This window comes from Mesocricetus auratus, unplaced genomic scaffold (assembly GCF_017639785.1).
Source record: "Mesocricetus auratus isolate SY011 unplaced genomic scaffold, BCM_Maur_2.0 Super-Scaffold_100029, whole genome shotgun sequence".
NCBI lineage: Eukaryota > Metazoa > Chordata > Mammalia > Rodentia > Cricetidae > Mesocricetus > Mesocricetus auratus.
The window spans coordinates 13,362,626-13,378,163 of record NW_024429210.1 but is presented as its reverse complement, the minus strand read 5'-3'; the positions used below and the strand labels follow the sequence as shown (position 1 = coordinate 13,378,163).

At 46.3% G+C, this 15,538-nt stretch overlaps 2 protein-coding genes across 9 annotated transcripts in view; one reads left to right on the top strand and one right to left on the bottom strand.

Moving 5' to 3' along the window:
- Positions 1 to 1,269: 1,269 nt before the first annotated feature.
- On the top strand, positions 1,270 to 12,810 carry LOC101829423 (activator of 90 kDa heat shock protein ATPase homolog 2). 7 transcript variants are annotated; one of them, XM_021227302.2, is made up of 10 exons: positions 1,270 to 1,475; positions 2,350 to 2,540; positions 5,286 to 5,371; positions 6,672 to 6,786; positions 7,777 to 7,865; positions 8,565 to 8,678; positions 8,970 to 9,071; positions 9,555 to 9,606; positions 9,711 to 9,851; positions 12,302 to 12,810. In XM_021227302.2, the coding sequence occupies exons 1-10, from the start codon at positions 1,396 to 1,398 to the stop codon at positions 12,322 to 12,324; spliced, it is 993 nt and encodes a 330-aa protein (XP_021082961.1). In that variant the 5' UTR covers positions 1,270 to 1,395; the 3' UTR covers positions 12,325 to 12,810. The 7 variants fall into 7 exon arrangements, with proteins under 7 accessions (XP_021082961.1, XP_021082962.2, XP_012969031.3 ...); XM_021227303.2 differs by lacking the exon at positions 12,302 to 12,810 and having other exon boundaries at positions 2,350 to 2,444; positions 9,711 to 10,207; XM_013113577.3 differs by lacking the exon at positions 12,302 to 12,810 and having other exon boundaries at positions 1,271 to 1,475; positions 2,350 to 2,465; positions 9,711 to 10,207.
- Positions 10,464 to 15,538, bottom strand: part of Usp34 (ubiquitin specific peptidase 34) — a 178,529-nt gene continuing 173,454 nt past the window's right edge. For both annotated transcript variants that reach the window (XM_040733172.1, XM_040733173.1), the window contains exons 76-80: positions 14,248 to 14,327; positions 13,113 to 13,253; positions 12,849 to 12,992; positions 11,851 to 12,010; positions 10,464 to 11,684 (exon numbers count right to left, since the gene is read on the bottom strand). In XM_040733172.1, the coding sequence (XP_040589106.1) occupies positions 11,077 to 11,684; positions 11,851 to 12,010; positions 12,849 to 12,992; positions 13,113 to 13,253; positions 14,248 to 14,327 (1,133 nt within the window). In that variant the 3' untranslated portion in view covers positions 10,464 to 11,076. The remainder of the gene's footprint in view (positions 11,685 to 11,850; positions 12,011 to 12,848; positions 12,993 to 13,112; positions 13,254 to 14,247; positions 14,328 to 15,538) is intronic.

Sequence of the window (15,538 nt, the reverse complement as noted above, 5' to 3'; positions counted from 1 at the left end):
GTTGCCTTTCTTTCCCATTCTTGCAATGTAGTTTTATTGGAGCCCAGTTTTTGAATCGCAGATCTGAAGAGCACTTCAGGGTCCAGCTAGAGTCATCCTCATTTTGGTGAATTTATTTCCATTATACAGGTTTGAAGTTTATGTATTGTAATGATTGTAGCAGCTTATGGCCTCAGAAGCCTTATTTTCTGTCAGGTTCAAACGATTATCTAAACCTTATAGTGTAACGTTGTATTGGGAGCAATTAGAGCTGGATATAAAGTAAGCACGCAAAGTGCCCGCCAATCACCCCCAAGAGTCCCGGATGCCTTCTGTCGGGTGAACTTACAATGTTGTTTTGATTAGGGAGTCACATCTCGGCTTCAGCAGTGTTGCAACTTCTTGAAGAACGCACTGAAATGCAGTAGCTCCGACCTGCAGCTTGTTTCTCAAACACGCAGACCCCTGACTGGCGTGGGCACAGCACAGCGAGGTCCTTCCCAACCTTCCCTTTGAACCACCTATCTTCGCCGAATTAACACTTTCCAGACGGTTGCTGCAGTTTTTGCTAGACGGTGGAAAGAATTAACCCTATTGTAACCGTATCAAGCCACAATCGCATGCGCTTGCAAGCACAATCCTTGTCGGTCTCTGGAGAGGCACTGCGTGAATAGTGAAGTATTCCTTCAGGGACGCCACGCGCGGGGCTTAGAGAACTGCGCAGCTCGTTCGCCGCCCACGCGCCTTCTCGGAATAGGGAAACCAGCGCGGCTGGGAGCCCTGGGCGGAGTCTCGGCCTTCCGTAGGCAGCCCAGGCCGGAAGCCACGCTCGGCTGCAGGGCCTGGCCGCCGGGCCTGGCCGCAGGGCCGCAGCGCACCAGTGAGCAGCGAGCTGCCGGGCGCTCCAGGGGTCGGAGCCCTACGGGAGGAACCGAGCTAGGGGCGGGCGGAGCCTTAGGGTAGAGGGGAGGAGCCAGGGCGGGCGGAGGCTTAGGGTAGAGGGGCGGAGCCATGGAGGGGCGGAGCCTTAAGGGAGAATCAGCGCCCGGGGCGAGGCGGGGGGGCCTTAAGGGAGAGGGGCAGGGCCAGTGGCGGGCGGAGTCTTATGTGGGGGGGCGGGACTAAATCAGGGGAGGAGCCGGGCAGAAGGCGGTGTCCAGAGGTGTGGCATATTAGGGGCGTAACAGGGTCCGGGGCGGAGCAGGGTCAGGGGGCGGAGTTGATGTGGGGCGGAGCGGGCGGCGGGGACCGGGCAGCAGGCAGCAGGGGGCGGGGCAGGCCGCGGACGGAGCGGCCCGGGGCGGGGACTTCTGGCACTTTCTGGGACCTGCGAGCGTGTGGCTCGCAGACCATCGGGCCGGAAACCCGCGCGTACCCGCTACCCCGGCCCTCGTCGTCTGCGCCGCTCGCGCCGCCATGGCCAAGTGGGGCCAGGGGGACCCGCGCTGGATCGTGGAGGAGCGGGAGGACGGGACCAACGTGAACAACTGGCACTGGTGCGGCGGGCGGCGGCTGGGCCCCGGGCGCGGGCGGGCTCCTGGGAGGGCCGCGCGGCGCCGCAGCACGCCTGCCCTTGCCGGGAGACGGTTCATAACTGCCTCGGCCCTCCGGCTGCAGCTCCTGAAAGTTGGGCCAAGCCCCGCGAGGGACTTCTGCCTCACCCCGACATCTGTGCCTCGGCAGCCGCTCTCCAGGCCCTCCTCGGGCTTGAGCTGCGTAGTGCGCGTGCGTGTGCCGAGGGCTGTCTCCGTGTGCAGTTGGAAGGGCAGGGACTCGGGTCTCACTTTCCTCGCTTTGTCTCAGTTTGCACTAGCTACCTGCCCCCTTTGTGTCTGGAATACCGGGAGATGTCTGCCTCTCAGGCGGGCGTTGGGGAAAGCTGAAGCAATTCCAAGGGCAGAGCCCGGTCCGCACCATTAGATGACTTGGCTGTCCTGAAAGAACGGTGTCCAGGCTGGGTTCGGTGGTCAGGACTCTGACTTCTGACGGCCGCTCTCCGTCCCTTCAGATGTGAGCGTTAGGGAGAGTGCGGAAGATAAACCAAATATGGAGAAGCTCAACTATTGACATTGTGGTTAAGGTTATTTAAATGACGACCACCGTCACAGATGGCCTCACACCACAGGGATGTGGTGAGATTGCTGGAGTCTCCTTCCCGGGGACATTGTTTTTAAGACTGCCCACTGTTGTATGATTAACAATAAGTGTCTTAACAAACTGAGCAGCAGGGTTAGAAGATGCTTAGTAGAAACCTAGACGGAGAACACATTTGCAAGCTGGAGGCTCACCTGGTGTAGGTCTGGATGGCATGTGTCTGGGCAGATGGAGGCCAACTGGGTCACTCACCCGTGTCTCTCTGTTCTCTGGCAGGACAGAGCGGGATGCCACCGTTTGGTCCAAGGGGAAGCTCCGAGAGCTCCTGGTTGGCATCGCGATGGAGAATGAGACTGGCCGGTGTGAGATCAGTGAGTTGAAGCAGGTGGAAGGTGAGGCTTCTTGTAGCAGCCGCAAAGGAAAGCTTATTTTCTTCTATGAGTGGAACATCAAGCTGGCCTGGAAAGGTAACGGGGCCCTGGCAAGAGGCAGGTTGGGCAGTTCTTCCATTTAGTTAGCAGTGGTAGTTGTTGATGTTTTGGGAAGATGGATTTGGAGTCGCCGGGTCCTGAAACTGCACTTCTCTTAGCAACCTAATTGGTTAAAGGGCAGTGCTCTCAGCTGAACCCTGCTTTACCAGCAGCTGTGACTAAGGGCATCATGGAGCTGTTGCCTGGGGTAACCTTCCTCCACAGATGCCTGGCTCCCTCACAAACTCTTAGTTACTTAAAAAGTTAAACTCGTTTGTATGTGGGCTCACAGACTTGTGTGCCACAACACACGTGTAGAAGGCAAACGTCTGCTTTTCTACTATGCTGTCTCCAAAGATTGAGCTGAAGTCAGCAGCTTTTGCATGCTTGCCCCCCCCCAGCCCTCCCTGGGTCTTTTAAAAGCTTACATGAATGTATATAGCGTGTGGGAGTGTGCGTGCCGTGGCGGGTACAGGAGGTCCAAGCTACTGGTGCAGCTGCTCTTTTCTTCATCTTTCTCTGGGCTCCAGGAATCAAGGCACGAGGCTCTGGCAGCAAGCTCCTTTACCCACTGAGCCGTCTTGCCAGCCCTCCCTCCCATGGGGTCTTTAGTCTAGGTTTTGCTCTGTGGGCTTGCCTCTGACAGTTCATATGTAGAGCTCCCTGCATCTGCTTTCATTTCAGGTTTTCGTTCCATGTTGCACCATGTTTCAGTATTGTATGCTTTTTATATCCATTGTGTACATAGATCACATTTTGTCTGTTTAGCAATGGGAATATTTCTGTTAGTGGCTTTCTTGACTTTGCCAAGTTCTGCTATGGTACCTAACTTTTGGCTTAATACTTGTTGGAATGAGCAAGGATCAGACCCAGGGCAGGGAGAGGACAAAGAGAGAGACCTGGATTTGGAAGACTGCATTGTGTTAAACATTTGGTCTCTGCTCTTGAGTTGGTTCCTTTCTGGGTAGTTTGTGTTAGAGAGAAGCTCAGCCTCTGATGTCACTACTGTACAGGAGTCAAGGAGGAGTTCAAACATCAAAGCAGTCCCAGAAAATTCCCTTCAAGTTAAAGCTAGCCTGAGCTACGTAGATGCACTTCTTAAAAGTCAAAAGCTTGGGATGTAGCTTGGGATGGAATGTTTACCTAGTGTGCAAATGCTCTAAGTTAGCTCACCCACTGCACACACACGATTCAAGCAGCCTCATCCCTGACTGTGAGCAGACCCACCCCTCCAACTGGGAGTTGCCTTCACTTGCTGTCTTTGGCTGCTGCTGGCTGGATTGTAGCAGGGCTCTGGAGAACCTTATGCATGGCCTGTATGTCTTCATTTCCCTTGGCCCAAACAACCACTTTTTCGCATGACAAGAAAATAGATCCCCAAACCCAAGAGGGGAAAGAAACATCTACTGCTGCCATGAAAAGTCTTTCGGGCAGATCTTGAAGGTCCCTCTGAAGTGGCTATCATGGAGCTGAATATGATAATTGGTATTCCTGTTGTCTATGTGTGGGACAAGACCTTGAAGCCCATCCATCATCTTGGGGGGTAGGTTAGGTGGGGGGAAAGAGACCAAAATGGGCAAAAAGCCATGGACCCTGTGACTGCTAAGGGCAAGAAGTAACGGCAAGTGGACAGGCCAGCATCCTAAGGGTTCGCTCATTCACCCTCATCCCGTGCCTTGGCACCTCCCTTGCCAGCCGCCACGTCTGTGGGCATCTCAGGTTGAAGAGGCAGAGGGGCTCTGGGGCTGACCTTTGCATTCCCATCAGGGAGTCTAGTCAGAGTAGTGCTTCTAGAGCCTGGGCTCTCTGTCGAAGCCAAAGAGGGCTCTTCTGATAGTAGGAGGCTTTGCCAGTGTTTGTTTGCTATCACTGAGGAGAGGCCAGAGTCTGTGAGTGCTGCGAGTTGGTCTGCACTCTTCTTCAGTCAGGTCCGTGTCTCAGGGCTTTGCTCTCTCAGTAGTTGATGAGTGTGGCCTGTGTTGTGCTTTGAAAAGTAAACAAGTATTCCAGGCTCTAGAAGGTATGAAGTCTAGGTTAAGTTAATGTGTTAAATTTACCAACCGACATTTGTAGGTGTCCCATATATGGTCTGGGCCTCAGAAAACCAGTCACTCCTGATGCCATGTGGCAGAAAGTCAACTCCTAAGGGACTGGAGGGCAGCTTGTTGTGGGTGGTGGAGCCTTCTCACCTTGTTTTGTGGCAATGAGCTGCCTTTACATCATGCTCGGGTGTCTCCGTGTGACTGTTTATGACTATTGTTGCCTGTGAGCCTGGTACTCAAAATGAGTAAATTTATATTAAGTCCTCCCCGCAACCCCCAGCCAGTATAATAAGGGTGATATGCAGTTAAGACGAGGAAATGTCCAAGTCTAACCCCAAGTTGGCTGCGGGGACCTGTGCTCCACTGCGTCCTTAAGCACTTGGTCTGGGAAGAAATCCAGCTTCACCAAGTCCACACAGGCTTTGCCAAGCCACAGCTTTTGAAGCTTTCCACAGTCAGAGCTCACTGCCCCTCCCTGTGCACACGTCCATCTGCTCACTTGTCCCGCTGGTGTCTTCTTTCCCTGGCAAAGAGCATTGGAAGACAAGGGGGATGGGTGGCAGTGGCAAAGGCGCTTTAGGGACGCCAGTTTGCAGACCCATCCACCCTGCCTGTCTTCTCATGTGCCCATAACCCTGTTCGGGGCAGAGGACTTTGGGATAAAGCCAGTTATTAATTGTGCCCATTTTGTTCATTTTAGGTACAATTAAAGAATCTGGTGCAAAACACAAGGGATTAGTTGAAATACCCAGCCTTTCTGAAGAAAATGAAGTTGATGACACTGAGGTACCGCTGGAGTTCTCCTTTCTAGTCAAGTTTCTGCTCTGTGGTAGTTGTGAGCTGTGGAGGTTGTGAACCACTGCACTGTGGGCGTTAGAGGACAGGTGGGAAAGAGGAAGCCCTCGGAAGCTTCAGACTCCCAGGACCAGGCGGGGAACCCGGGCAGGTACCTGACTGCAGCAGCCTGGCTTTCTCATCTGTGCAGTTAATGTGTTCAGGGATGTGTTCAGGTTAAATGGGACAAGGTGTGAGCTTGGAAGAGATCTGGCCACTTGTATGGCCGGCTCAACGTGACTGCTTCCCCCTAACAGGCAGTTCTCAGCCTTTAGCCCTTTGGGTTCTCATTGCATTTTCTTCTTTTATGAACCAGTTGTGACTTGCTGGCTTTCTTGTCCCCCTGAGAGGAGCCAGCTTCTTCCTATGCCCACTTTGACTTTTCACATTGTCTCTGGGGGGGGGGGGGGCGGCAAGACTTGTACACAGCTGTAATTTCCAAAGCTGGACACTGACAAAAGTGTGTCTAAGTTATGTCTCAGGTCTTATAAAGTGGGTGTATCTCAGACACACCTTGAGACTGTGTTTCACCACATAGAGCTCATCAGCAGTGCAGCGTCCTGGTGGCATATTAGACAGGTCTTCTAAAGATCCATCCTGCAGTAGCATGCAGCCCAGCCCAGAGTCACTGGGACCACTTGCATCCCTGCCTCCTTCGAGCTATTCTCCTCTTCCATTTTTCTCCTCTCCCTTAGCTGGTTTTTCTCTGCCAAGAATATGGGAACTTGATTTGATTTTCCTGGATGATAGCTTTGGGTTTATAGACTAGCACTGTTAGTATAAATGCCACATTATACAATTTATCTAGTAGCCACATTAAAAACCAGATAAAATAATTAAAATTTTAATTCAGTAGAGAGTAAATATGTTTTAACATATAATTAACAGTTGATGAGGTACTTTACCTTTTTTTCCCCCTAGTATTAAGTATTTGGAATCTGGTATATTGGTTCTTACAGCATAGTTCAGACCAGGCACTTGTAAAGTGCTCAGCCACAGATGAGCTGCCAAACCAAACCCTCTCTAGATAAAGCTATAAGCAATTTAACTCCTGTACTTAGATAGTTTTAAAACAAATTCAGTCCATTCACAACACAGCTGCCAGGACTGACCTCAAAGACTCTTAGCTCCTCTGTAGCCTATGTTTCTTGAACCACTTCTATCGTCCACAGCTCAGTTTTCAGTAGGAGCCAATGTTGGAAGAATACATTCAACCAGTTTTTTCTTAGGTTTTTGTTTTTCTGATTTGTAGGTGAACGTGAGTAAAAAGAAAGGAGATGGGGACACACTGAAGGACCTTATGAAAACCACAGGCACCGCCAAGGTCAGGGCGGCCCTTGCAGAGTACCTGAAGGCACTGAAGACGGGTAAAAAGGCATCCCTTGTGAACCAGAGGGTCCCTCGCTGTTTACCCAAGTTCCGCTCTGCATGAGGGCTGGGTTCCCAAGGCAGGCTCCTGAAACATCCTTAGACTGCAGAATAAGTTGTAGTCTGGGTGTTGAAAGCTAGCTGTGGTAAGACTGTAATAACTGCCACTTGTTTCCTGAGCTGGGCACAGTGGCACACTTAAGTCTCAGTATAGGAACGCTGAGGTGGGAGGATTGTTGCAGGTTTGAGGGTAGTTTAGGCTACATAGTGAGATCCCAGTCAAAAAGGAGGAAACAAATGCACTCCCCTCTCCAATGGAATAGTTGTTTTGTAATTACTTGTTTAACATCTGTCTTCCCTGCTAGACTATATACTCCATGAGGGCATGGAAGGTGTCTCTCTTGTTCACTGCTGTATCTCCAGCATCTAGCACAATGCCTGGCAAACAGTAGGTGCTCCATAAATCTTTGCTGGGTGAATGAATGTATGAATGAAAGTTACCACAGATATCACAGGTATCTATAACACAAGGATAACACCTAGGCTGTTGTCATTTTCTCAGATTAAGAGTTGATACCCTGGCAGAGTGGCCAGGAGGGCTCTCTGCAACTTGCCCCCTGAAACTTGCTCATTTGAGTGTCTAGGGGTTCACTACTTTCCACAAGACCTCCCAGGCATGAAGACCAAGTAAGAATAAGCATCGTGAGGCTAGGGAAGTGGAGAGGCGAGGGCCGTTAAGCTATAAATTATTATTAATAACTATGTATAACCTAGGCATTTAGAAAAGAACTTGTGAAAAATTAGTATTTTAAAGGAATGTGGTAAAGTAAGCACTGGAACAAAGAATAAAGGGCCTTTGCTTACAAGTAAGCATTAGTAATATATGTAAAAACATGGGAGTTATTTTCAAGGCCTCAAAATGTTCTTTTGAAAAATACCAGTTTAGATAAAGGAAGTAATGCTAATAAGCTTTTCCTATTTCCTTATAGAATTTACTACAGGAATGATTTTACCTACCAAAGCTGTAGCAACCCAGGATCTGACTGTTGAGAGGAAAGTGACTGGAAACACTTTGCAGGTATGAGCCTCTAATCAGTTTCCAGACCACCTTTTGATGGCACTGTGTTGTAGGTGAGGAAAGGGTGTTGACTACACATTTCCCCTTGAGATTAATGCTGATATCATTTTGTGGAAATGGAAAATGCAACTGTTTTGCTTTTTTGTGCAAGTTTGAGGGCTTTTAGATGCTGGGCATGCTCCCTACCACAGAACTTACCTGTAGCCTGAGGCTCCAATGCTTGATGGATGAGAACACTAAACAGGCCTGCACTTCTTCAAAATTACTGTAAGTCATCAGACCGACTGCTGGAGTAGGAGCCTGAACCAGCACAGCCAGCAAAAGCAAGCGACATTGAGGCTCACAGCACGTTATTAGAATGTTTTCTGCCTTGAATTTGGGATTGTAGAGTCTAGATGATGTTTTCAGAGTTAGGGAACAGGAATGTATTCATGGAGTTAACCCTTAGAGTCTGGTCATCTTTCATCCTGTTGTCATGCTCTGGGGCCGTGTGCAGGTCTAACTAAGATCAGGGGTGTTAGCTCAAGCCTGCGATGGAGTGGAGGTGAAATGCTCGTAAGAACAAGCTCGAACAAAGAGCATGAATGTTGCTCTTACATGAGAGGAGGAGCAGTGTGCAACTTGTAGGATTGACCTTTGGATCCTGCCATTTTCTTCTGGTGTACTCATCGTCCTCTTGAACCCCTTTTTCATCTTGAGGTACAGGCTTCTCCAGTGGCACTGGGTGTAAGGATTCCCACTGTAGCTTTGCACTTGACGGAGCTGTTTGACACGACAGTAGAACAGCTGTACAGTATCTTCACTGTGAAAGACGTAAGTCATGCCCTAAGCTACTCTACCAAACTTGAGGGTTGAAGCTACGTTGCAAAGAACACTGGATGAGAAGCAGGAAAACTTGAAGGGATGGTGGGCCCTTGTGGTGGGCTCTATCAGCAGTTAGGGATATATGTTTCCCTAAAGAAGAAAGCTTTGATGGCCAACAAAATTAAAACCAACCACACTATTGGTGAAACCCTGACCTGGCATGTAAGGCTGGTGCACTCCTCACTACATGCACAGGGTGACAGCATGTGTTGGAATAATATGTCTGTTTTGTTTGGCTAGTTGGTGCAAAAATTTTCCAAATCTCCTGCTGTATTAGAAGCTGAAAAGGGAGGGAAATTCCAGATGTTTGACGGGAACATCACTGGAGAATATGTGGAACTGGTGAGTGACTGCAAGATTATGTTACAGTGGTGCTCTGGGGGATGCTGCGCCTCTCATTCATGCTGCTTGTAACTTGCTTTAAAGGTTTCGATGAGTTCAGGCTCAGATTCTTTTAATAAGGTTCATTGTAGAAAAGAAAAATGTGTCTATAAAATAAGGACTAAGACTTACTTTGATAGTAATTCTTCAAAAAGCAGCTTAACACCTCCTATTCTGTCCACTTTGTTTTGGAGACTTCACGCTCTGCTGCTTCCAGCAGTCTATGCCATTAGGGTCCAAGCTGACAGCTACCAGTGGCCTTTCCAATCAGCTCTGCAGCTGTCAGTCATTGCCATAGCTGTGTCCCTGGCATTAATGTTGCCAAGGACACTGGAAAGCATTATACGTAAACTGGAAGACAGGATTGTGTGTTTATTGGTTCTAGTATTAAGATGAAAAAAGTTTTAACAAATGATTTCAGTGAACTGTTTCCTTTGTTTTCAGTTAACAAATAGGAAGATCATCATGAAATGGAGATGCAGGAGCTGGCCAGAAGGTATGTCCTATGCAGCTTACATATGGAATCCCAGCAAACTAAAGCTGGTATGGACCGTTTTTTCTTCCTGATGTCATAATGAGGCTCCTGGTTTTTTCCCCCAGAACACTATGCAACAGTTGCATTGAATTTCGTGCCTGCTCCAGGGCAAACGGAATTACAATTGGACTGTAAAGGAGTTCCTGTCTGTAAAGAAGAGAACACAAAATTGTGTTGGCAGAAGCAGCACTTTGAAGAAATAAAAGGTCTACTTCAGCTCACCACCCAGAATGCTTGAACTAGTTAGGTTTTATAAGGACATCCTTTTGTAAGCAGAAACCTGTCTTACTGCCTCTTCTTTCTTTCTCAAAAAGATCCCCCTACCCCAAGGTCCCTAATTTATTTTATACTGGATGAAATTCATGAAACGACAAAATTTAAAAGCATTGCTCTAAGCATTCTGGACACTGCACTGCGTAAAACCAGGTGTCACCTCACCTCCCATGGGTGGTCTTCTCTGCAAAGTAGGTGAGGTCCAGTTCCCCAAACTAAGGCTGGTCACAACACGCTACTTCATGCTAGTTGATTTAAGCTGAAGACAAATAAATGGCATGTTACACTACTTTTATTTCACTCCAGTTTTCAGGGTGTAGTTCTTAGGAGTGTTGTGGTGAGGGTTAGTTGGCTGTGTTGTCACACTTCTCTGGCTCTTCTTGGTGGCTTCCAAGCAATCACATTAGGATGGAGAAATGAGACATCCACATGGTAAGTTATTTTTTGGACTTGGGGACTTCTCAAACAGCAGAATCCTTTCTCCCTTCAGTCTGCTTACTGCTGTCATCTGAGGAAACCGAAACAACTTACGTAACAAAGCAAAGTCATCACAGTCAGTTTAATTAAGTACACAGAACAGGGTCAGTCATTTCAATAAAAATAAAACAGTTATTTTTACATCAAGTGTGCTTTATTTCCTCCACAGGTATTCTGTTAAATAAAGCACCATTTATATACTGCCAGGCCACAGCTAAAGAGGATTCTTTACAGAATCAAATTTCTTGTGGTTGTTCCGTGTACAAGTAAACTTAATTTTGATAAGAACCACAGCGATCAGAGGCAATCTGCCTCTCTTATTTTAAGGTACAAAACTGGCACAGAGGACACCATATTATACACAGTAAAAATGCTGTAAGTTTAAATTACGCTGTACAGGGTCAGAGCCCTGATTCTCCCAGAAAGCCATATTAACTGAAAGCCACTACAGTGAACTCTTAATTACATAAAACATATCCATTATCTGATTGCCCTTTAGAAAGTATACAGAAGATGCAAATTTTTCATCTGGAATTCTGCCTGACCAAGAATTAAGCCTATAAATCTATCTTGCCATTCAAGCAGAGAGCACTGGACAAACTGAAGCACAAAACAAATAAGCAAAATGTAGACAAACGGCGTAGGGGAGGGGTGCGGAAAGTAGACATGCCACATCTAATGTCAAGAAGCAGCTTGGTTTCCTTTGCCAGATATCCTTGTGACCACATGGATTGTTGATTCAATGGTCCTACACAGGGTATCTAAAATGTCGTGTTGCTGCATGTGACTAAAGAGGCCTCTGGAATGGCCACAACTGAGAGATAACGCAGCCTCGGGGCCCTGGGAGGACAAGGCTTGACCGTCACAGCTTCTCAAGTCCGCTAAGTCAGACAGGACTGCAGAGATGGAAGTAGAAGGGAGTTCGGAATCGTCTTCAGCTAGGGTAGTATCCTTGGAACAGTGAAGGTCTTTAAACTCTTTACAGTCATCAAACCTGCCACTGGTAGACTGTTGCTCTGCATGCTGTGACCGGACATGTGGCCCGTCTTCTGAAAACGAAGATGGGCCTTCCATCCGATACTCTTTGACAGAGCCATTTTCAGGGGAAGGAAGGTCTTGCTCGGTCCCTGGATCAATAATGGATGAGTCTCTTGTCTCATTGTCTGAGGTGCTAGTGGGTGTCAGGACTTCCCTGGTATCTGTTTTTATGTCGCCAAGGCAGCCGTCTCCAGTGTGCTCTTCGTCACTGCTCACTCGCCTTCTTTTGACAGGAGTTGCCCCTTCATCATCTGTGGGGAGAAGTACGTTAAAACAATCTTCAAAAGAAGACCAAACCCCTGCTGGGGCAACTGAGGGAAGTCAGTCTTGCTTTTAGCCTTTAATTTTGGTAGTGCTTGTCTTTATCCTCCCAGCCCCAGTCCCTGCCCCAGCAATGGCTTTGTTGACAAAGCTAACCTTTAGTTTTTCTTTCTTTGGCTTCTTGCTCTTGGAGTGAGTTTCTCTGCTGCAGACAAGTCCTACACTTGCTTAGAAGCTCTTGCAGAGTTGGGATCAGAGCTGGGTTCAACTGTTTGGGAGTGTGCACTGACAGGAGCAGAGCAAGTGCTCTCAGGTCCTACAAAACCCAGAGAGAAGGAGTTCAAATCCTGACAAAACTCCATGGTTAAATGAAGATGTCTACTCCCTAGGAATTTACTCTGGCTTCTCTGGCCATGTGAAATAATGCTAAAACCAGCATCAGGACATTATAGTATTCTATCAGTTGTGTCAGTTATACCACTGTTTTGTGCCTATGTCAATCAAGTAAGCCAGAGTAAACACTTAAAACAGAAACCAAATAATGCAGCTTAGGTTTAAACAGTAACTTCAAATAATAATGTCATTTTAAATAAATTTTATTTCATAGGAGCCATAATTTCTCAAGCTTAACTCTGGTGTTCTGAAAAAGAAGAAAGAAACGCTGTTTAGCCTGTAAGCATCTTCATAGCTGGGGGCTGCTGCTGAATGATCGTGTGCATGTTTCCAGCATGTTCCATTCTATGACTGTCATAGAATCTACATAAATCAACTACTTTGTAGTCTTAGCTGCCTTTATAACCCTAAATGTGACTGTTCTGGTTACTTGGGAGCCATAGATAATACAGTTATCACAAATTTCAAAATACAGAGATAAAGGGACTTACTGTTTTTGATGATAGAGTCAGATCCCTCTAGCCCTGGCTAACTTGGTCTCCCAATTTGCCAGTGGTCTTCCTGCCACTGCTTCTCAAAGTGCTGTGATTATAGGTGTGTGCCACTATCTTAATTCTTACTGGTCTTGTTGCCCTTAACATGGTGAATGCCATTTGGTCATATGTTCTCAATAATGGAAAGTGTGTGCTTTCAGTGTACATTAAAATAGTTTTTAATAGTTGATTTTAAGGTGAGTTTTGAATTTATGGCACAGTTCTTACCCCATTTAAAGAAGCACTTGCTTTTGAAATTTCAACTCGGTTGGTGAAATCAGATTGTAAGTTTTGATATTGATTTATCAAGTTTGTGATAAGGGTGCTGATCAAACTGGCACAGTTTGCTTCTGAAAACACTTGACTTTGAACCTGGAAAAGAACACATGTCTGTGCATTCGTGCATATGCAAAATAAGTCTTAACATTCAAGACCAACATAATCACACATTAATAAAGCAGAAGTGACATTTCAGAAGAAGTACATACATACCTTTAGAAGGAAATGTGTCATGAATGTATAGACAATATTGTTATTTAGAAAAGTTCTTTCATCCATCAGGATACATTTAATATACTCTGCAAAAACAGGGTCTTCACACAGAAGCTTGATGCAGTTTTTGGACATGGAGGACTAAAGTGGGGAAAAGGAACATTGTAGTTAGCAGCTGGGGACTTGAACCCTTTCAGTGATAGGTGGAACTGTAGCAATCTGCTACAGGAAGACAAGCAAAATGTGTTTTGTGTTTGTAGTAACAGTTTAGAAACTTTTGTTCAGCAATAATGAGTACTATAGAAAACTAACATTTTTTAAAGGAACAGACAGTCTTATGGTCTGGGGCAGGAAATAACCATTATGGTACAGCATGGTGAACATGGGAAGAGGCAACCAGAAGGAAATCAAATAGTTGATATGTGGGGACCCTTTCTCTAGGCCATATCCAAGTACTGAGACAAACTGAAGGTTAGACTAGTCTGGCTTCCCTCTTCACAAATTCGTCAGCATTTTTACAAGCAATACTTAGGTGCTGATGTGCTGGCTTTAAAGATTTTCATCACTTACTATTTTATTTTTAAGAAGGGCCCTGTTATATAGCCCAGGCTGGCTTTGAATTTGTGGCTATCCTTCTACTCCAGCATATACTTGGGTTGCAGTTACAGACATGCATTACTATACCTGGCTGGGGGTAACTCTCTGAAATTTCAAATGGGTGAGGGAGCCTTTCCCTGTTCTATTTGGTTTTAGCTAAAACTGTCCTGTCTTGGTGAGACTGATGGGAGAAAACATAGGCAGAGTTGAAGACCAAGCAGCACAGTTTCTGCTAGAGATATCAGTGTAAAGAGGAAAGGACCATTGGGAGAGAGCTGGGAGGCCATGAGCTTGCTTCCTCTACTGTCTCTGGGTTTCAGACTTTACCAGAAACTGCTGCTAGTGAGCCATGGATAAGAAATCCATCATAAACAGCTTATTTGAGCTTGAGTTGGAATAAAATTCCAGCAGGCAGTACATCCCTTAATTCTACAACATTCCCAATTTCTGGTCAATTAGTTTTCAACTGGTTGTTCTAAAAATTCCCGGGTATATGGTTGGATGAAATCAGAGATCATGTAAAGACCACTTGCTTTACCTGAGTCTGGCATAGCTCAGTCCAAAGTTTGGGGAACAGTGCAAGATGAAGGGGCAAGCCTTCATAGGCAACCAGGACACCTAATGTTTCAAAGAAAAAAATCAGAGTAGGTTATAAGATATACTGCTGAGCTACTGAACTGCAGGTACAATACTGTTAGCTATCTCTGGTTTCAAATGCATCTTCTCTGTATTATTATCAAACATACAGCACAAGAGAACTCATTGCAGTGTTTTAAGTAGTGCAGAAATTGATAATGTGCAATTGTGAATTTATTTATATACCCTACATTTCATTCCCAGAAGGATCTAAGACAACTTCAGCCAGCTCCCTATTTTTCAGTACTGGAACTTTTCTGGGAAGAGTAAAGTAACTGTAAGGGGTTTCAAAGTTTTCTTGGGCATTAGAAAACTTCCCAGGATTGCTACATTTCAGAAAGGTGGGAGAGGCGGTGAGAGCTACATTCTAAAGCACTCCGTTTCTTCTCCTTGTGTTTTCTGTGTTACTGAAGTAAACACTGCTGCGTCTACTACTGTCTTCTTGCTTGTCCTAAGGATCTTGTGGGCAGACCAGATTTGGGACTGTCAATGCTGCTAGCACTGCTCTGTGCACTTGTGTGTGCACTTTCCTGGGGTTGGAAACCAGGTGCGCAGACACATAGGCTAGATAAGCACTTAACCAGTGAGCCCATGTTCTGAAATCTCTAACCTCTTCCAGATGGCAAGTACATTTTCATTGTGTTCCTCCTTCCCTCTCTTACAGAAGCTGCAATGTCAGCTTCCTCCATAAATGTCCTACTTGTACATCTCTCTACATTCAGGAAAATAAGACAACAGAGGAGAAACAGAATATAAGCTATCTGCCTGTAAAACAAAAAGTATGGGCTGAGCTGGGAGTTGAGCAAACAGTAAGTATAGGCCTTGTGGCCATCTGATGCCCACTGTAGCTGGTCAAGGCTGTGACAGCAATGCCAAAGTGGCAGAGACAGAAGCAAATGACCAAGGATGATTGGATACAAGTAAAACTTAACAAATATTAAAATTTGAATCATAACTGTCATGTGTCATAAAATACTATATTCTAATTTTCTTAGTATATAAGTATGAAATGAACTTGCGGTAGGCAGCACTGGCTTTTTAGGAACTACTAGTAGGTGGGTTATAGTTTGCTAGCTATAGGCTTTGAGATCTTTAAACAGCAAATCATATACTTTGGGATCTCTTTCAGAATTAAACCTATTAGTTCCCAGCAAAGACAAGATAATTCTCATCCTTCGTTTATTCTGACCTAA

What these genes read in the sequence shown, in the direction of transcription:
- LOC101829423 (XM_013113576.3), top strand. Translation starts at nt 1,396, where the DNA reads ATGGCCAAGTGGGGCCAGGGGGACCCGCGCTGGATCGTGGAGGAGCGG. An exon ending in AACGTGAACAACTGGCACTG is followed by an intron (nt 1,476 to 2,349) that starts GTGCGGCGGGCG and finishes GTTCTCTGGCAG; the next exon opens with GACAGAGCGGGATGCCACCG. An exon ending in GTATCTTCACTGTGAAAGAC is followed by an intron (nt 8,679 to 8,969) that starts GTAAGTCATGCC and finishes TTGTTTGGCTAG; the next exon opens with TTGGTGCAAAAATTTTCCAA.